This window comes from Fusarium solani, assembly GCF_023522795.1.
Source record: "Fusarium solani strain SB1 chromosome Unknown bctg00000012, whole genome shotgun sequence".
NCBI classification, from domain to species: Eukaryota; Fungi; Ascomycota; class Sordariomycetes; order Hypocreales; family Nectriaceae; genus Fusarium; species Fusarium solani.
This window is the reverse complement of record NW_027072146.1, coordinates 482,931-502,220: the sequence shown is the minus strand read 5'-3', so window position 1 is coordinate 502,220 and position 19,290 is coordinate 482,931. Positions and strand designations below refer to the sequence as shown.

General features: G+C 51.4%; 7 protein-coding genes across 7 annotated transcripts; 3 read left to right on the top strand and 4 right to left on the bottom strand.

Moving 5' to 3' along the window:
- Positions 1-315: 315 nt before the first annotated feature.
- MRS44_016163 (uncharacterized protein) lies at positions 316-1,976 on the bottom strand (the record flags this gene model as incomplete). The annotated part of the gene is made up of 4 exons (XM_046273164.2): positions 316-603; positions 657-1,428; positions 1,485-1,616; positions 1,675-1,976. 4 exons carry the CDS (start codon positions 1,974-1,976, stop codon positions 316-318), a joined length of 1,494 nt encoding a protein of 497 aa, XP_046125187.2.
- A 329-nt stretch (positions 1,977-2,305) lies between these two features.
- On the top strand, positions 2,306-3,787 carry MRS44_016162 (uncharacterized protein; the record flags this gene model as incomplete). The annotated part of the gene is made up of 5 exons (XM_065617911.1): positions 2,306-2,507; positions 2,572-2,625; positions 2,720-2,822; positions 2,885-3,432; positions 3,516-3,787. The coding sequence occupies 5 exons, from the start codon at positions 2,306-2,308 to the stop codon at positions 3,785-3,787; spliced, it is 1,179 nt and encodes a 392-aa protein (XP_065473983.1).
- Positions 3,788-4,344: 557 nt separating this feature from the next.
- On the bottom strand, positions 4,345-6,812 carry MRS44_016161 (uncharacterized protein; the record flags this gene model as incomplete). Its single annotated transcript, XM_046273165.2, has 2 exons — positions 4,345-6,660; positions 6,723-6,812. 2 exons carry the CDS (start codon positions 6,810-6,812, stop codon positions 4,345-4,347), a joined length of 2,406 nt encoding a protein of 801 aa, XP_046125189.2.
- A 559-nt stretch (positions 6,813-7,371) lies between these two features.
- Positions 7,372-10,651, top strand: MRS44_016160 (uncharacterized protein; the record flags this gene model as incomplete). The annotated part of the gene is made up of 5 exons (XM_046282811.2): positions 7,372-8,267; positions 8,342-8,663; positions 8,712-8,824; positions 9,041-10,302; positions 10,359-10,651. 5 exons carry the CDS (start codon positions 7,372-7,374, stop codon positions 10,649-10,651), a joined length of 2,886 nt encoding a protein of 961 aa, XP_046125190.2.
- Positions 10,652-11,103: 452 nt separating this feature from the next.
- Positions 11,104-14,194, bottom strand: MRS44_016159 (uncharacterized protein; the record flags this gene model as incomplete). Its single annotated transcript, XM_046271720.2, has 6 exons — positions 11,104-11,184; positions 11,237-11,389; positions 11,446-11,597; positions 11,865-13,722; positions 13,787-13,872; positions 13,933-14,194. The coding sequence occupies 6 exons, from the start codon at positions 14,192-14,194 to the stop codon at positions 11,104-11,106; spliced, it is 2,592 nt and encodes an 863-aa protein (XP_046125192.2).
- Positions 14,195-14,846: 652 nt separating this feature from the next.
- On the bottom strand, positions 14,847-16,425 carry MRS44_016158 (uncharacterized protein; the record flags this gene model as incomplete). The annotated part of the gene is made up of 4 exons (XM_046271723.2): positions 14,847-15,457; positions 15,505-15,778; positions 15,841-16,081; positions 16,139-16,425. 4 exons carry the CDS (start codon positions 16,423-16,425, stop codon positions 14,847-14,849), a joined length of 1,413 nt encoding a protein of 470 aa, XP_046125194.2.
- A 657-nt stretch (positions 16,426-17,082) lies between these two features.
- MRS44_016157 (uncharacterized protein) lies at positions 17,083-18,765 on the top strand (the record flags this gene model as incomplete). Its single annotated transcript, XM_046277804.2, has 2 exons — positions 17,083-17,711; positions 18,006-18,765. 2 exons carry the CDS (start codon positions 17,083-17,085, stop codon positions 18,763-18,765), a joined length of 1,389 nt encoding a protein of 462 aa, XP_046125195.2.
- Between the last annotated feature and the right edge of the window lie 525 nt (positions 18,766-19,290).

Sequence of the window (19,290 nt, the reverse complement as noted above, 5' to 3'; positions counted from 1 at the left end):
TATACTCTGGGATTGCGGTGGGTGCTGCTAGCAGGCGTGGGAGCTCTCCTTCCACAGCACCAACTACCACTTTAATATGTACTGTACATCATATTCTTTACGCTGAAGAGGTCATTATTTATGAATTTGAACCTGTGATATTTCGACACGGTGCGTTTGACGCGGCTGTTTCGAAATGGTCGTATACTTGCAAGTTGGATTTCTTGTCATCATTGCGGACAATAATAATGCAAAGAATACTATAATGGACTTGGGAATTTTAAAATGAAACTCAATAATCGTCATCTACCCTGAAAGACTATGTGCAAGCTGTTACTACGAACTTGGAAGTGTTCCCTGAATCCAGGCGTTGATAAGAGTCAGTGCCTCCTCAGGCTTGTCAAACGGTGACAGATGCCCAGCATCTGCGATTTCGGCATAGGTAAGAGGCTCAAAGGACTTCCATCGACCAGCGGCCTTTGTTCCAACGTACCATGGCATCAACTCCCTGAGCCGGATAAAGGGTTGGCCATCCCAGCTGAGGCCTCGGTCGACGAGAAGACGCATCCCCGCAGAGTTGCAGTATAGATCTTTGTCTCCAACGTAGATGAGAACACGAACACCCTGCAGATGTGCCATAGTCAGTATAAGATAGTCAGTAATGCCTCGTCACTTACAGATTTCAACAGATAGTTGACGTAGTTATCACTCGATCTCCACAAGTCACCCACCCTCTCCCATTGCTCTAAAACGTCAAAAGATATGCCGATAAAAGGCAGCTCTTCAGGCACCCCGAGTGCCCTTTTAATATCACTTCTGTTTAGATACTCATCGATGTGCTGCATCTCTGGGTAACAAGCTGCAGGATCATAGCACTCTTGGCGGAAGTCATATGGGTTGCGGTGCATGTCTTCTACGACAACTCTGCTGATTGCGCTGCACTTGGCCTCGGCCTCTTTGCAGTCAGGAGATTTCATGCCGTCGGTTTCGCAAATGCCGAGATTCTCTTCGCACCACATGGCCCGAGGAGCCCACTGCAAACATTGAGACGTGTTGAACAAGCTGCCAGGTCCATTGCAGACGGTCTCGAAGAAGCCAATGTTTTGTATCGATCGTCGAATGAGGCCATTGCCGATCATGACGCCCTTAATATTGATCCGTGGGCTGTTGTCAGGATCGTGTGAGGCGGGAGCAACACCACGGCCTTCTCCTTGGACTTGTATAGGCTCCGCATCGTCGGTGGTGTTGCTCTGAGATTGTAGTATTGTCGTAGCAAGAGCGGGAACCCATGAGCCACCGTATGACTCACCTGCTATGTAAAAGTCTCGATCGGCTAGATCAGGAAACGCCAGCATGAACTGGCGAAGGAATTGGTTCATGGTTGTGGAAGCATCATGAAGACCTTGCGAGCTATGCTCTCCGCGAGAATAACCAACCCCGACTGGCTGACTTGAGTAGAAAGGGGAGTCAGTAAAAATATGTCATTACGTTCTCTCTTAACTCACTCGACAAACAAGAGAGTGGCATTGGCATTCCACCCGAACGGGTTGTCAACAGTGTATCCGCCCTCGGGAGCGATACGACATGGGCCAAGTTCCATCAAGTGCCCATAACCTACAGATGAAGCACCTGGGCCACTACATGACGGTTAATTGCCTGTAGGTCTAAAGGAGGTAAGGCAGAGATGGGGCATACCCAGTCATCCACAGAATCACGGGGTCTGATTTAGGATCATGTTTGCTTTCGAAGAACCAGAAGAAGATTGAACTTTGACCTCGACGTCTGTCCTTGGAGGTAATGAAACCAGATGTGCCTGGGGTCGAACTGTTGCACACACTAGCTGTGTCGTGACCGAGTCGCAAAGTGAAGGGCTCGACGCCAGGACGGCCAGAGAAGGGAGTGCCGGGATCGAGGTGCGATGGTGAAGCTACCAGTGGAATAGCGGTCTGTGCCCGCGCGGCCAGGGCTACAAGGCACCAGGTGAGAAATCGTAACATGTTGCTTGAACAACTGATGTGAGAATGTAGACGTAAGTGAGGTAACTTGCTGCTGAGTCTGCCCCGTGCGATAAATGTGACTGATACAGGTACTTCAACAACCAATTAACGTATTCGCCGCAGTACTAACAAGGAAGTTTTGTGCGATCCTAAACCAAATCGGGTCCTCCGATCCGCACCTTCACCCACGCAACTCTACCTAGCAGGGAGCCGGCTTTGTGGTGCCGGAAATAAGTAACGTTACTCCACCGTTGACTGCCCTAGAGTAAGGCTGTTATCAATATCGATTGACTTCTTGTCCCAGGGTGCCATATCACGAGCCGGCCACAATGAGACTCTTTAGAAGAATTCCGGTGCTGCCTCTGGCTGCTATGGGATGCCTGGTCAGCGCCCAGGTCCAAAAGCCCATGGCAAATGCCCATCAAAATGTCAAGTTTGACGTTAGAGAGCAGTCCCCTGACCTCTGCGACGCTGGATCCCGATACTGGACTGGCACCGTCAACATCACATCAGAAAAGTCCATGTTTTTTTGTGAGTAGTTACTCCCGCTCCTTCTGTTAATGGTATCTTGACTTGCCATACTGACGCTGTCTAGGGTACTTCCAGAGCCGCAGCAAGCCAGACACGGATCCTCTACTACTTTGGATGAGTGGGTGAGTATCACATTAGGGGGGGATGAGCCAACCGCACCACTTGCTGACGGGAGGAAATCACAAGCGGCCCTGGTGCAACTGGAGAGCTAGGCTGCTTCCTCGGCACCGGCCCTTGCACGGTCAATCCAGATGGAAACTCGACAAGACGCCTGGAGTATTCGTGGACGGATCACGCCAATGTCATTTATATCGAGTAAGTGGCCGTCTTGAAATGGTCATCTTTGGCATGTCCGTCTCTCTAACATTTCGTCCCAGCCAGCCGATCGGCGTTGGCTTCTCAGAGATTGCCAACCGTGACGACATTGCCGTGAGCCTTGAACAGGGCGCGCGAGATATCTACTTGTTCCTATTTACCCTCTCTACAGAAGTATTCCCCGACTTCTACGGGCGCCCTTGGCACATAACAGGCGAGTCAATGGGGGGCCACTACGTTACTGGTTATACCAAGTATATCATGGAGCTAGAGCATGAGAGAGTCGCTCGAGGGCTAGATCCCCACATCAACATCTCCTCGGCAGTTATCGTTGATGGTTACATCGATTCATCGTATCAATCTTCTGGCTACTACGACTTTTTCTGCACTGACTGGGACCCTGTTTCCCAATTACGCACCGCACCACTGATGAACGAAACTGCCTGCGCCAACATGGCTGCTGCAGTGCCAACTTGTGAGCTAATGGGGGCTCACTGCAGAGAGAGCTACAACCCCAAGGTTTGCCTCTCAATGATGGACACTTGCGAGCGCACTGTTGGGAAGTACTTTACCCGAGATATTCGCCCAGGGGGCTGGGACCCTTATGATAGTAAGTCACAGCTAATCCAAGATTCTAAACCAGTCTTAGGATATAGTCTAGAGCTTCTGATTCAGATTGCTGATGTCTTCCAGGTCGTCACCCCTGCGAGAAGCCTCCGCTGTGCTCCAACTTTGCACATGGGGAGACTTGGACATTCTTTAACCAACCCTGGGTTCAAGAAAGGCTTGGCTTCTCGGGATTCCCTTTTGAGCTGATTGACTTTGATACTAATATCCGTTGGGTCAAGGCCGAGTACCTGTATCAGCCCGTCACTCGTGAGTTGACTTGGCTACTCGACAACACTGACATTCGAATACTCGTTATCAATGGTAACAATGACATCATCATGCAAGTACCCTCTTGAATACATCACTATTCGTTCTTCTTCTCCCGTCTCTGAATCTAAATATCATCTATTAGTAACACCCCCGGACAAATGCGATTGTTGGATGCGCAGCCTTGGAAGGGCCAAGCGCAATATCGAAGCCTCAGCTACGAGAACTGGTTTTTTAAAGACGGCAAACTGGCATCCTCTAGGGAAGACAGGCGGGGTGCACAGAGGGGTGGATTCTGGAAGGGAACTGATCGCCTACAATTATACGCTGTTGATGAGGCTGGGCACTTTGCCCCCTACTTTCAACCAGAATCAATCTCGGCTGTCTTGGGGGCGTGGCTTTTGAAATGAGGAAACGTTGCTTCGAAGTAACTATCTAGGAATAGAGATTACCCATCGCGGTGGTAGAGTTTGTTAGATATCTATTTATTTCGCACTATGGGATGAAGCTGGCCTCCTAGCAAGGCAAGATGTGAAGAAAGAATAGCTCTTGCCCCCTGCCCCCTGCGTAGGTACCTTAGCATGCGTTGATGCCATATACTGCATATACTATTGGTCTGATCGTGTAAACAAGTCTTTGCACATTTCTATGTCTGGGTGAAAGGGACCAAATCATTAAAGTATCGACCGTCCGGTTCGCAACCAAGAATCATTAAATACTCTTCTTCCCGTCCAGATAACAGGGTCTCTCTGGTTGTCCATTCGTCGTGCGTTGAACAAACAAAGAATACCGTCCTACCACCCGCCACTTGGTGCTGCAATGATTTTTGAAAGTCTAGAAATGCACGGAGAGGGTAGAAGGGGTTTTCAAACTCCATTCGGGCCTCAATCATCCGTTTGACGGCATCGGTGATGAACTTTGATGAGACCTGGCCAGGATAGAAAAGTCCAGCATAAAAGAGGGAGCTCACGATTCCTCTCCTATATGTGTTTTCTCTTGCGCACTTGGAGACATCAAGACCAGCAACGGTGCGTGATAAGAGGCAAACCCATGGGTCCATGGTAGTCGTTATATCCAAAGTCGTGTCTGGGAACTGGCGTGGCAGGTCTTTTGAGCGTTCCACCAGAGCACGAAGGCGCCCTTGGCTGCATACGATGTGAGCAAACGCAAAATCAGCCACCTCTATGGCGCGGCGGTGGTTGGGGAAGTGGAGGGGCAAGATTTCTTGAGAAGCCGGACCTTCTTCGAGCATGCTTGGCTGGAATCCGCTTGGGGCATCACAAGTGTCCAAGGTCCTTTGCAACTTCTCCAATTCCTCATACAGCTCATCTTCGCCCAAAATCCGGTTTTGGTCATCTCGTGCAGGTTCACACAAGTGGTTCCCCTTCAAGATCCTCCACCAGTCATCCACCTTTCTCATAGTGTCAACTGGCCTGTCTCCTGGTGCCTCGAAGCACTTGGCTACTAGGACGCGGTGCCAGATTCGAGTGGCCTTGGTCGTAATCAAGTCGATCATCTGTGGAGCTCCGGCGACCCTCACCTCCAACTGGTTGATCAATGACTCGGTGGGATCCTCGGGTCCGTAGAGGCTATATGGACCCTGGGCATCGGCTATGAATATCCGAAGGTGAAGCCACCACTGAATGATGGTGCGGCCGTTGGTTGACAACAAGACATCCTCGGGGCAGCTGAGGATCATGACATTCAATATCGAAAGGGAGTGGGATGCACTGCTAAAAGAGCTGGCTTCAAGCTCGTAAAAGACGACTAGAATCATGGTTACAAGCCGAGCATCCAAAGATACGGCTGTACCGCTTTCCAACGCTTCAACAGTGTGTGTGGAGAAGGCGGAAGCTCTAGCAGAGTGGACTGGCATAGCGACCCAGGCGGATCCGTTGTCGTCTGGTTGCTGGCCCTGTAAGTTGGCGAGATTTGCTGCCGAAAGTGATAGAGCGGCGTAACGAACGGGCTCTGACTTGATGACCATGTCCCACAAGAATGGTAGCTCGAGAGGGAAAGCCTTTAATACGGCAACCTTGAAATGGGCGAGGTAGATTCTGTGGCCCACAGAGATCTTTGATCCAGGGGGCGGCTTCTGAGCTTTTGGCCATGGTAGCTGGACAGATGGAAGACGGTTTCCATGGCTGGTATTCACTTTTGATGTTTGGTGATTCCGTTCAGCTGACGGAGATGATTGTTGCTGGTCAGGTAGTTGTTGTGGATCGTCAAGTACCAAGGGCTGACATGTTGGATCGATTTCACAATTCCCATGGACATCAGTATCAGTTGACTGTTGTTGAATTGGTGATGCCGGCGAGTCTCCAACTGCGTTGTGCATCATAATGTCGTCCCAGAAAGGCTCTTCCAATCCCGTATCTACCAGGCTATCAGGGAAATCAAGGAGATTGGGATATAGAGCATCGTCGGCACCTGCTGTGGTTGATGCAAGATCAAATCCAAGCTGACCCAGGGTGGCCCCAGTCCACTTTGGGGAGTAGAAAGAGTGCAGCAAAGATCCGGCCATGGAACCTTGACTGCTCGTAGGGGGGTCTACAGCAGCGATGGATATGGGCGAGGGATCAGCCTCGGCGCCCAGCTCGGGGACCCCAACTGAGCTCTGGCTACAATCGTTCTGGTCGGCCAAGAAGGAAGCAGGCGGTGCACCTCGGTAGAATGCCGCTGAGGGTACTTCGATCTCTCGAGGCGGCGACACCTGCTGGTAAACAGGCGTGACTGTGCTTTCGTCTGAAATGGACGCCCTGTATCCTTGAACCATCTCTGTCAAGGTGTGTGGTGGCGAAGGAGTAGTTTTTGTTGTTGTAGCTGATGGCATGGCCTTTCCAAGTTCAACCTTTTGCGCTGCCCATCGCGTCGCCTCTCTGAACTTCAGTGTGATGGCCCCATACTCACAGTCGGCCATGGCTGATACACAACGCCTGCAGCTCGGCTTGCCCTCATCACACTATGCGAGGTGTTGGTCAGCAGCCGTCTCTATGCAGAAGAGTGATTTCTCTCTAGCGTTACCTTTCTTCGTTTCTGGCGGCATCGAGCGCAGCCACTTCGGCTTCGTGTGATGTCTGTCTTCTTGTTGCGTGGTGGCGCAGGGGCATACATGGCGAGCCTCTTGCAACCAGACCGTTTCCTGCTGCTACTTCGTGTCTCGTATCTTGGCTTGTATCTCACCCTGATGCTGCCGCGGTGCTTGGTGTCGTTGGTTCTGCTTCAGATGGTCCCAGTCACTGTTGATGTTGGGGAGAGAAGTCTTTGCTCAGTGGTGACACTGGATCGGCGCCCCCGCATTTTAGCGGCTTCGGCCCAAATGATAATGATAACCTGGCTCCATTCCGTCATTGGTGAGTTAGCGTAGGGGTTCCCTGGGCCCCAGCCGCCCACTGTCACCCGCTATCCCAGTGCCAGTGGACAGGGGCAGGCCGAGTAGTGGTGATAAGGGATCGGAACTGTATTAACGACACCGCGCCATCCCATGCTTCCACTGAAGCGAGTCTCGGCTTGCAGCGGGTTCCAATTGTGCCGCCCGTGGAAGCCGGAGTCAGTCAACAAGCTCAGCAAAACTCCGTCTATTGTATAGATAAGTTGTCAGTTATCAGTATTCACTAGGCACTCGTCTCAATTCAACATTATTCTTGTTCATACCGTATCGGACAATTCAATCATGGCCCAAAACTTCCCACCCTCGGCACGAGCGTCTGCCACCCTGGACCAAGGTCCTGCCTGGACTCTTATGCAACAAGTCAAATCTCGGCCGAAATATGACGCTCAAAACAAGCCAGACGGTCTCATCAACCTTTCGGGGGCGCTCAACGGTCTGATGGAGGATTGGATGAGCGCATACGCAGACAAGAACCTACACTTCACGTCTGAAGCCTTGTCTTATGGGCCTCTCAGCGGGTCCCAAGACCTACTCAGTGCTGCAGCCGCATTCTTTAACCGCTTCTTCGATCCGGCAGAGCCAGTCGCTGCTGAGCAGGTGTTGGCAGCCAACGGGGTCACCTCGCTGCTCAACATGATGGCGTGGACTCTCTGCGACGAAGGGGATGGAGTCCTTTATACCACGCCCGGGTTTTACATGCTCGACTTTGACCTAAGTGTACGAACCGGCCTTGTCACAGTACCAGTTTCGACGACCGGCCTGAAAGACCCGTTCGGGACTGACAGATTGGACGAGTTCATTGAGGCGCTTGAAGCTGCTGCTGATAATGCCCGGGACAAACTCAATGTCAAGTGTCGCATGTTGTGCCTGAGCAATCCTTCAAATCCCCAAGGGCGATGGTATTCCAAGGACACCCTTGAAGCACTGGCGTCGTGGTGTGCCCAACGGCAGATGCATCTCGTCGTTGATGAGATCTACGCATTGTCCAGCTTCTCCAACTTGGGCCAGGAACACGGCCACAGTAGAACAGTTCCACCGACAAGCATTCTCAATATCTGTGCTCAAGAGAATGTTCACTGCCTCTACGGACTCAGCAAGGACTTTAATATGGGAGGCGTACGAATGGCATTTCTGGTCAGCAGAAATGCTCGAGTTCGCGCTGCCGTCTCTAAAATCACGTCAGTGCCCTCCTGCATCCTCCAGATTGCACAAGTTGTACGAGAATCATGTCTAACCACTCTTGTACGCACAGATGGTTCACTTGGCTCACCGTCATGTCAGACAAGTTCGTGACTCACTTTCTCGAGCAACTGGACCTGGTTCAAGAATACCTCGACGCATACAGACCAAGGCTCAGCCATGCCTATCACCAAGTTGCCACTGCACTCGAGACACATAGAATTCCATTTGAACGAGCTGAAGCTGGTTTGTTCGTCTTCATCGATCTGAGCGCTTGGATCCACCATTTTCAAGACCCGGCTGGTAGACCACCAGCGACCGACAATGCCTTGAGCCCCGAACTTCAGCTCTGCGAATGGCTTATTGATCACAGGGTTTTCTTGAATGCAGGCCAGGTAAGTAATCTCACTCTCCTCTCAAGTGCCCCATTAACCGACCTCTAGTTCGCCGGCTGCGATCTCCCTGGCCATTTCCGGCTTGTCTTTACGCAAGACCTCGGCGCCACTCTTGGGGATCCGGCGGATTCGGGCAGCTCTCGACCAACTGGAGCATGCGTGTGGATCATGAGGTTGAAGGTAGCGGATCGGGAGCCCCTTTTAGGCGAGTGAACCGACTTGCCTAATCGGGTATGCGGGAACGCACGAGATAGCTACTTGCCGAACTGACTTCTCCACGGCGGATGCAGGGGTCTAAACTGACCAAGACTTCGGATTGACTGAGTTGAAAGGTGGTTTATTAAGAATAGTTGGTGATCGAATTCAACAATGTGAAGCAAAAAGATCGTATTGCATCGCATCATCTTGCAAGATATGACTCTCCTGAAGAATCGAGACCCAAACACCATGAATCCAAGCCAGGCCTACTTTGTCCCAGACAGCCACTATCAAGTGGAGACGTCCTGCAGTTGTCAACATCAGGAACATACACCTGAGAAACCCTCTCGACAATGGAGCTCTTCTTCAGACAACTCTATCGATGGCTGGACTACCGTCAACTCGTCTCCACGTGCCCAGTTTCCCCCACCTCTCTCGGTCACTTCTCGAGTGAATGCAGCCTACCAGACCAACAACCATGATGGAAACTCTTCATCGGCCTGCATCTTTGCCCACTGTCTGATCCCAGGACGAGGCGAACCCATCTTCAACGCTGCCGTCGGCATCTCTCTCGACACTGGATCTATCACCTTTGTTGGGCCTCAGTCAGAGCTGCCTCGATCTCTCGCCTCAGTACAGCGGGTTTCGGTGCAATACCTTCTTCCGGGCCTTTGGGACTGCCATACCCACTTTATCGGCACTATCAATGTCGACTTTCCTGACATGGTCTTGACTCACCCTGCAACGCTGGGGGCTGCCATCACACGCGGCCTCCATCAAACCCTCATGGCTGGGTTTACTTCAGTGAGAGATGTGGGCTCTTACGCAACCGAGGCGGCCCCTCTGATAGAAAGTGGCATCATCCTTGGGCCCAACATCTTTGGAGCGGGCGCTGCTATCGGCATAACAGGTGGAAGTTGTGACGCTTGCACTCTGCCATCTGACTATGTCTATTCCCGCCAGGGCACTTCAAGTAGCAACCCTTGGCCGGGTGTTAGTGCTCTTGTAATAGCCGACGGCGTGGATGAATGTCGCAAGGCTGTCCGGCAACAGATCAGGCGAGGGGCTCGCTGTATCAAGGTGGTTGCGACCGGTGGTGTCCTCAGCACTCAGGACGACCCAAAGTACAGGCAATATTCCGATGCAGAGCTCGCTGCTCTGGTTGACGAAGCCACTTTCCAGGGTCGGTCGGTAGCTATTCATGCGCACGGGAAAGATGGTATCATGGCAGCTGTTAGGGCGGGCGCTCACACGATCGAGCATGGAAGCTACATCGACGATGAGGCGGCCGAGCTGATGGCAGAAAACGGCGTCACGCTCGTGGCGACTCGTCATGTCATTGAAGCGGGCCTCAAGAATCTCGACAAGCTTAACCCACCCACGGCCAAGAAGATGGTCAACATTGCCGAATCTCACTTGAGAGCATACCAGACCGCCGTACGTAAGGGTGTCAAGATCGCACTGGGCACCGACATTGCCGGGTCTGATCCGGGACAGACACGGCCCATGGTAAGAACGGCCACGAAGTCGCTTATGCCGTCAAGGCGGGTTTGACTCCGCTCCAGGCCATCGAGGCTGGGACCATCAACTCGGCCGAGACCCTTGGAGCCCTTGCGCCGAAGAAGGGGCTTATCCAGAAGGGTTGGGATGCTGACCTGATTGCTCTTGAGGAGAACCCCTTGGATAATGTTCATCTCTTTGACAGCCCAGAGAATATTCGATATGTCTGGAAAGGGGGACTTCTGGTCAAGTCGCCTCAGGGTCAACTGCTGTGGCCTACGACGTCGTAACTTGGCCTGACTGCTCGAGATCATGTGTATTCACTGGAAGAGTAGTAGGTGCGTGCTTTTAGACCCCTCTGTCTTCATTAAGTTAGATACAGTATTAGACATAGTAGTAAAAGATGTCTTTTCAGTGTAATGGTAGGCTCCTCTCATGTCCAGAAAGGGGAGGCGACACCTCTCCATGATTTAAGTTAGAGGCTTTTTTTTGGGGGGGTTTTTTTTGGCTCCAATATACGATTACAGCGCTAAATTTCATTAGGAAGTGGTTCTACTAAAAGAAACTGGAGTCACAAGATTAAGTATCCCAGGGGCAAGTCGCTCACAGAAGGCCTCAGAGATGAGACTACGGCACGTTACCGATACCCAAGCGCAGCGAATGGGCATAAAGATTTAGGCCTTGGTTTAATTCATATCGTCTTATTCAGATATAACACCGCCCAGCATCTCAGTGAGCTCTCCTATGCATTCACGAACGCCGTGCACTCGATCTCAACGTCGGTTCCAAAAGGCAGCTGGTGCACAGCCACGCAAGTTCTGGCCTGAATTACTAATATTAGTTTCTTCCTTCCTAAGTAACAAGAGACCACCTACTGGCTTAATATCCTGCGTAAAAAACTCGTCGTAGGCTTCGTTCAAAACACCAAAGTTGGCCATGTCTGTGAGGTAGATGTTCATCTTGATGACATTGTCAAGACTGCTTCCAGCTGCCTGCAAAACCGCTTGAATATTGGAAAGAATTTGTGTCTAATTAAAACTTTGGGTTCAGTGCTGCAACCGGCATATCAGGTCCTGTCACTTACCGCTCGGTCTTTTGTCGTTCCCTCCACCAGCTCGGCCTTGGGCCCAGGTTTGAAAGCAACGTTCCCGGAAACATACACAAGGCCATTGTACACAACGGCCTGTGAGAACTGGGGAGAGGCTTGGCGCCCTCGGTCGTGAAGATGGGGGTAAACTTTTGTGTCATGTTGGTGGATTGTCGTCGATTGTCACGAATAATGAGATAGTATGATAGCTTGGTTTAAGGGAATCTGAGATTTGTCTTTGGGGATAGAAGCGATATCAGATCAGTCATACTGTCCCATATATAAGAAAAAGATGCTATGGATACAGGTCTCCTTGCAAGATATCGGCGGACCTTATGTCCCAATCAGGGCTAGTAGGCGCCAGCTCCATCGCCAGTACTCCTTTTGGGAACCCATTCCGACAGCTTAGCACGCACCTCCAGGACATCCAATCATTGTTCCAAGCTCACTACCGCCGACACCCGCGATCTGGAGAACACTGAGGACAACATAGCCGACACCCTCTCCCGCAATACCGCCCGATGCGACGGCGTACATGAACCTGGCGTGGGACTTGGGCCAGCGTTTGTTCCATACCCACGCAATGACTGAGCCGATGGCCACTGTGACTGTCGTGGTAGATCCAGGAATGGTCATTGCGAGTCCAACAAGCGACATGTTTGGTACAAATGCATCCCACTTCTTTAAATGCGGCCTCTGTACCAAGTAGCGCTTTAGGATAACAAGAGCCATTCCCACAATAGAAAAGACGACAGAAAATATCCAACTGGACTGGCTGATGGGGAACTCTTCAGCAAGAATGGCCTCAGTTACCACTCGCCATGCCGTGACTGATGGCAGAGCAAACTGGCAGGTCGTGGCCGATGCGTCGGTGATGCAGGGAAACGCTTTGGTGAACAAGACAAACAGGCCTGGGGACAGAAAGACAGCCATGAGCGTACCCAACAACTGAGCGTGCCACTGAGCCCGGGCTGGCGTTCCCAAGAGAAAGCCAGTGCGGAAATCCTGGCACAGCTCGCCAGCCTGGTTGGCAGCCGCAGAAGACAGGACAGTTCCCACGAGAGTGGAACGGGCAGCGTGCTCAAATCCCTGCTTCTCGACCTGGTTACGAAGGACGCCGCCGGTAACAAATTGGGAACCCTTCGCAACGGCCGAGATGGGGTTGGTGCCAGAGGCTCCAAAGACTTGGATCACCACGAACGACCAAATAAAGCCCAGGAATACATTGAGGAGAATGAGTGCAGGGGGCACACCAAAGGTGTACTTGAGAGTGATGGTGGCAAACACGAATGCCACAACTGTCACAGATGACCACTCCCACCACCGGACCTGGTATTTCCTCGGCACAGGATCTCGTATCTCAAAGTCTCCGAGGGCCAGAGCCCCCGGATCAGAGTCGGCCTTGAAGAGCAGGCGTCTTCCCGTATGCTTAGCAACCCTGGACTCCAGCCGCTGGAGGCCATACTTGCCAAGTTTTCCAAAGTTCTTGGTCTCTAGGAGAATCGTGGCGATGGATGCGGCAAGCATCATCAACACGGCTGGCCACAGCACCCAGTATCGAGGCGAAGGGTTCGTCTTCAGCTGCTCGGGAACAAAGGCATTGTAGGTGATCAGCTTGGGGTTGGTGCGGTCATAGGGAATCCCAATGGCTTCACCCTTTGCCACGATTATTGGCCCAATGACACCCCAGGCCAGAACTGTTCCGAGAAGGTAGGACAAGGAAGCGTTGAGATCGATGAGCATGCCCACTCCGATCATAGAAGGGGACCATTGCCAGGAGAGCCAGCCCCAGTTCACGGCACTTAGGACAACATGGCCCCCCCATTTGTAGATCCACCAAAAAGGATTCCACTGGTAGAGAATTCCTGGGGCGTAAGAGGTAGCGACGGACCATACAACAGATGCCGAAAAGGAGTAGCTGATTGACTTGATCTTGTCCCTGGCTCCCATGGAGCCCTCAGTATTCGAGTGAAGGGCGCGTATCGTAATGGCTGATGCTTGTCCTAGAGGAAAGTAGAGGCTTAGTTGACGTGCCAACCTGAGAATAAACATGCGTCTGAGAGGAACAGCGAAACCGAGACCCCAAAACCCCGCTACAAGTGTGAGACAGAGCATCCTTCCGTAGTCGGATTGAGGGCCGGGTCCAAGAAGCTTCAGCTGGTACATGGCAGGTACGCCGCTCATGAACATGAAGCCCACGCCGATACATCCAAGAGACGTTGCCTGGATGATGTTGTTCTCGTGTGGACCGAAGTGGCCGGACAGGAAGGGTATCTGAGCTTGTGAGCGCGTCATCTAGGTTGAAGGTGCCCTTCTTGGGAGTCGAGCAATGTCTCACCTTGGACTTCTCGAGGAGTCTACAAATGGCATAGCCAAAGATTGCCGAAAACAAGGACGCATCGGCGCCGAAGCCAGACTTTAACCCTGGATAGGTATTTTCACATTAGTCCAACGGTCTCGACTTAGCCATCAAGGTGATAATACCGAGATACAAGTTCGAGCAGGCAATCAGAGAGCCAAGCACACCACCAGTCAAGATGGCGCGGATGGTTACCAGCCTGCGGCCGTCATATATGGCCACGCCTGAGAGTGGCTTGTATGGGTCGTCTTCCTCGGTCTCGCCGTTGGAAATGCTGGCACCATCAGTAGCTTGGACCATGCTGTCTGGCCCCTCCTTCTTGGGTAACTCAAGCGCGATGTCCCCCAAGGACTCATCCATCTCGGTAGAGACGGTCGCAGAGCGCATCATAGGGTAAGTAGACAGAAAAATGAGCAATGAGAAGGTATCTAATACGCCAGATGCCTTGAGGAGGAAATGAGCCCTGCTTATGTGGGGAGCAGGCGCGTCCAAGATATAAATTGATGTTCCCAAACACCATGGCGTGGTGGCGGCACTTTCAGCTGACAATCCAGTCGATATACTGGACCTTTGGATCCAGATCACAGTCCAGTAACTGCACACGAGTATCAGCTTCCGTTAACCGTGTCCGTGCATATTGATGATAGCGAGATAACCCAGCCAACGACAATGATGTTTGAGTCTAGGATCAGGAGGATTATCGACGCTAACAAGGCTGGGCGACACTGGCCATACCACATCTGGCCCGCGGATCCGCACGTAAACGCGGGGTACAGTACAGCATCATTGCCACTGCGCACCGATAGTCGGCTAACAGCAGGGAGATGATTGATGAGGGAGATGGTAGATTGTTACATCAGGTGATGAAACCTGGGGAAGTGGAACCGGGAAACTGGAAATCTTGTTTATTCTCCGAAGGTAAGGAGTTTTACACCTCCTCCAGAGTTGTGGCTAGTCTGACCATCGACATACTCGTATCTCAAAGGGCATTGGTAGTCTTGAACATGTAGACTACTAATGATAAGCTAGACGAAAGACTCTACGTAGCCGTATCGTTCTCTGCTGTGCCGAGAAAACCCTCGATCTCCTTAATCCAGCCGTTGTACTGCTCCCAATACCAGTCAGGGTATAAGGACCTGTCATGAGGGGCACCAATCTCCACGTCCTCTCCAGATCCTCCTTCGTAGAGAGATGGGCAAATTCCGTCACCGTTCTGAGTGAAATCAAGGAAAACGGCCGGCTCAGTATCGTTCTTTTCGAAAGGTACCAAGCCGCTCAGTTCGGGCTGGTCGTTTCTATCTCGGGGCGGAACGAGAGGCATGTCGTTAATCTGGTCGTAGATCATGGGAATGTATGGATAGAATCCAAACTTCCTCTCGACGTATTTTGCCAGAATGAACATGGTGTAGCTGTCGTCACTGCGTTGGATAAAGTAGCCCAGAGACTGATCTCGGCGCCATGGCTGGAAACTGGCCAGAATCTTGGCTAGACGGGGACCGTAGACCTTGGTCCATTCCGACCTCTTTCCTTTATCTGGACCAGTACCAAAGGTGAACTTGATAAGAAGGTCCCGGATATCTGGATTTGGGTTACCGCCCTTGGAGTTGGCGGCCAAGTCAAGGTGCAACAGCTCGTGTAAGAAAGTATCAGCTGATAATGTTAGTAGGAGTAGCTACCTGGAAGAGCTTTTCCCTTACCGCGCCCCTCATAATTTCTCAGGTCAGCCTTCAAGATGGGGTGACTATGGCCGGATCCAAAAGCCATAGCATTGCCCAAGTTGCGCATACGAAAAAACACTGGGCAGAATGAAATCTCCGAGTACTTGTCGTTCTCTTTCTCAAATGGATTCCTCGCATAAGCGACAGTTTCGGCTGACTGATCCTCGCCTTGGGTAGATGCTGGTGGACATTTAGGATCATCTGGGTCTTCTGGGTCTTCTAGGCAGTGGTTCAACGGATCATCGCATCGCACCTGAGTCATTGAGCTAACTTGCAAACTTGATACTAATGTTGGAACTGAGTGATGAGACTTACACGAATCCAGTTGGGAGTAAACCAGCTGGCACCCTCCTTAACAGTCGCCACATTGGTTATCACATTCTGTATCTGAGCTTGCTGATCTTTGTTGAGTCCTGAAGGACCCAAGTACTGGAGAGCAGCAGCAGAGTTGAAGTCGAGATTCTCTGTTAGATCTTCATGGTTGATCAACTCGTTGGCGTCAGAATACGCTTCAATGATCTTCTCTCTCCACGTCTTGTCCTTCTCATCACACCCGCTATAGCATAGTTGGTCAGGTATTGGCGAGAATACAGGGGGACAGAGGAATACTTACTTGAAACCAAACAAACTTGTTCCATACCAATTCTGAGCGTCGGCCGGGTCGCGTGGAGGGAAGGCATTCTTCATGTCCTCAACTGTCATGGTGTCCACAACCCCAGCTGGCTGCCCTTGGTCTGGCCCGGCTGGCTGTCCTTGGTCTGGACCAGCTGGCAAACCCTCGTCTGGTCCGGCTGGCAGATCGTCGCCTGCTACGGTTATAGCCGATGCGACCGGGTTGCCTTGTGGTAAGCCTCGCACGCCAGTCAAGAGAAGGCATATGAATGAGGAGAGAAACAACATTGTGGGGATGGGAAAGTAATTCGCAAGCACTCGTGTTCCAGGCTTGGACTGTTTGTTTGAGATCAGAACGGAACATCATAGGCCTTGGAGAACTCGTCCTTATTTATAACCCGACTTCACGTAACCCGTATATCTTGGTCGCTTTGCATACTCAATTGGGTGTTTTCCTTGATGCAAGGATAGATTACACGCAGCTGCTCAGTCTTAGCGCATGTCGCTCTGACGCCTCAAAGGGGCACACTGCTGCTGATGTTTACGTGAGCTAGGACAAGGCTGTCTATTTTCTGGAACACGCAGGACCTGCAACTGTCATCCTTGACGGGCCATTTGCAAGGATATTCGGCCCACACAAGGGGGCTGAGGCACTGTGAATACGGATTACGAGAACGAGCATGCTCATTCACAAGGACCTAGATAGGATGCACTAGGAACATGACTAGGGGTCTTGGTATTAAATATTTAGTCAGCCTGAGAGTATCAGCTGAAAAGTCGGGTTGAGAGGCATGCCTTTCCCCAGACCAAAGACAACCGACTCTCGAGCCCTCAGATCTCAGACCTCTGGGCTTACTTACACGTGACTTTGTTGGACGTTTTTGTCGTAACTTCCCCGCACTCCTTTCTCTCTTCATCATTGTTGAACTAGAATTACATCTCACCATGAAAAGCACTACCCCCTTGTGTCCAGAAATGGATTCTGTTAAGCCCCCCAATGGCCACCAGCACCGAATCATACCCAGTCTCTACAACTATAAAGTCATTGCCTATCCGTCAGTGGGTGGCGTGGTCCTGGGCCGATTCACAGGCGTTGAACTCGAATGGCTTGGGCTTCCACGCTCATCCCGAGAGTCCTTTAGCCAAATTCCCGTAGATGAAGAATCCCTGAAGGAGGAAGACACACTCGCCCTTCGCCTCATGCAGCTCGGTGCTCGATGGTGGCCCAGCCTTAAATTCGAAGCGCACCAGCCAGACTCGTCCTACCCCTACGGTTACCATTATCCGCCCAATTTGCACGTTGCTTACCCTTCAATGTCTTCCTCTACGTCTTCCCTAGGAGAGAACGGACAGCCTATTCTTCTGCTCAAAACGTTCGCGGGAGACTCCTCTCTGCGGCTACCAGAGCATGATGCACCCGAAAAGCCAGACGACTGGTCCCGGCTGGCTGCCTGTGGAACCATGGAGGAGCGGTGCGCCGTGTTGCGAGATTTTGGCGCGACGGAGTGGGATGATGTGAAGAAATGCCCCGACATACCGCAGTCGTTGCAAGAGGGTATGGCTGAGGGGAAGAGGTACGAGGAGTTGCTGAAAAAGATGGAGGATTCGGAGTACCTTGATAAATGGTTGATGAGTCTATGATGCTGTTAGGGAGGGTTTCTGTCAGTTGAAGGGAAATACAAGTTTTGGTGAGAAACCTTGAAAGAAATGTGTTGATAAGGTCGGCATGGGACCTTAAAACTCACCGTAACAGTCGAGCCGATCCCTTGCTTTAAATTCAACATCTTGGCCCTTGATTCGTGACTTGTCTTCTAGCCAGCCTCAACTCACTCATCTTTGGTCAGAATCTTGTTTGCTCGCCACAACAGAATCATCATGGAACCAACACCCACCATGGTCGTCTTCTTTGACCTAGACGGCACGCTATTCGACCACTACCACTCGCTACATCTTGCAACAACCGCAATACAGCTAACATATCCTGGTCTTGCGGGAAAGAATGTGGAGGAGTTGATCGACAAGTATAACACCGCCCTTCAACAAGCCTATAATGATTATCTGAACAGGGTGATCACTTACGAAGAGGCCGACACACGGAAGATCCGTTTATTCTTCACAGCTATTGGCCTGCCGGAACCCAGCCTTGACGAGGTCAAGGCGTTCCGTGCTGGGTACAAGGCAGTATACAGAGCCAGCCGAAGAGCAACGCCAGGAAGCTTCGAGACGCTGCTTGGACTACGTAAGCATGGATATCGCATTTGCGTAATCACCAATGAGCAAACCGAAGACCAGGCAGCCAAGGCCGAGGCCATCGGAATACGGCATCTGGTCGACCGCATCATCACCTCGGAGGAAGCAGGTTATCGGAAACCCGATCGGCGAATCTTTCAATATGCGATGAAACAACTCGGCGCTCCTCCTCAGACAATTATGGTCGGTGACTGTGCCGACTCGGACATCAAAGGGGCATTGGATGCGCAGTTGGTTGCCATCATGTACTCGCCCACGGCACAAGAATCCCAGAGGCTTCTATATGGACACCAAATACCAGTCATTCACCACATGAGTCAGTTGGTGAAGCATCTTGACATCCCGAGTACAACGCCATGTCGGTTCAAGAGTCCTTAAGCGGCCTTAAGAAAGGTGGCACAATGCTGAAAAAAATAAACGAGACGCTATAGCGGCGAAGACGATCATCAACACTTTAGACCTCTTTTATTTAAAATCGTATTATGTTTATTATATCTTATGAATTGCCCTTAGGGGTGAATATGCTAAGGGCTCTTTGGCGACGTCATTGAGGATCAGAAAGTCAGAAGAGATGATCCTATATTCTTATTGTCCGGCGGCCAAACCATAAACGAGGCAGCAGCACAATGACATGAACCAACCCTACCCTCCTCTTCAAGATCTTTTGCAATAGCAGCTGCGGCGTTAGACAAGAATCTCGATCGACGGCCCACAAGCGTCTTTAGTACGTTCAAAAGATCTTGGCGAGAGGCCTTATCTCCAGTTGCCCACTCACGCACCCTATCCTGAGTGCTTCTCGTGGAAGAAACAGATTGTGAGGGCCAGGCACTCGGCGAAAGCTGAGGGGAGATGACACGAAAGTTGATGAGCAGCCTTACCACGAATTGAGCAGCATAGCTTTCG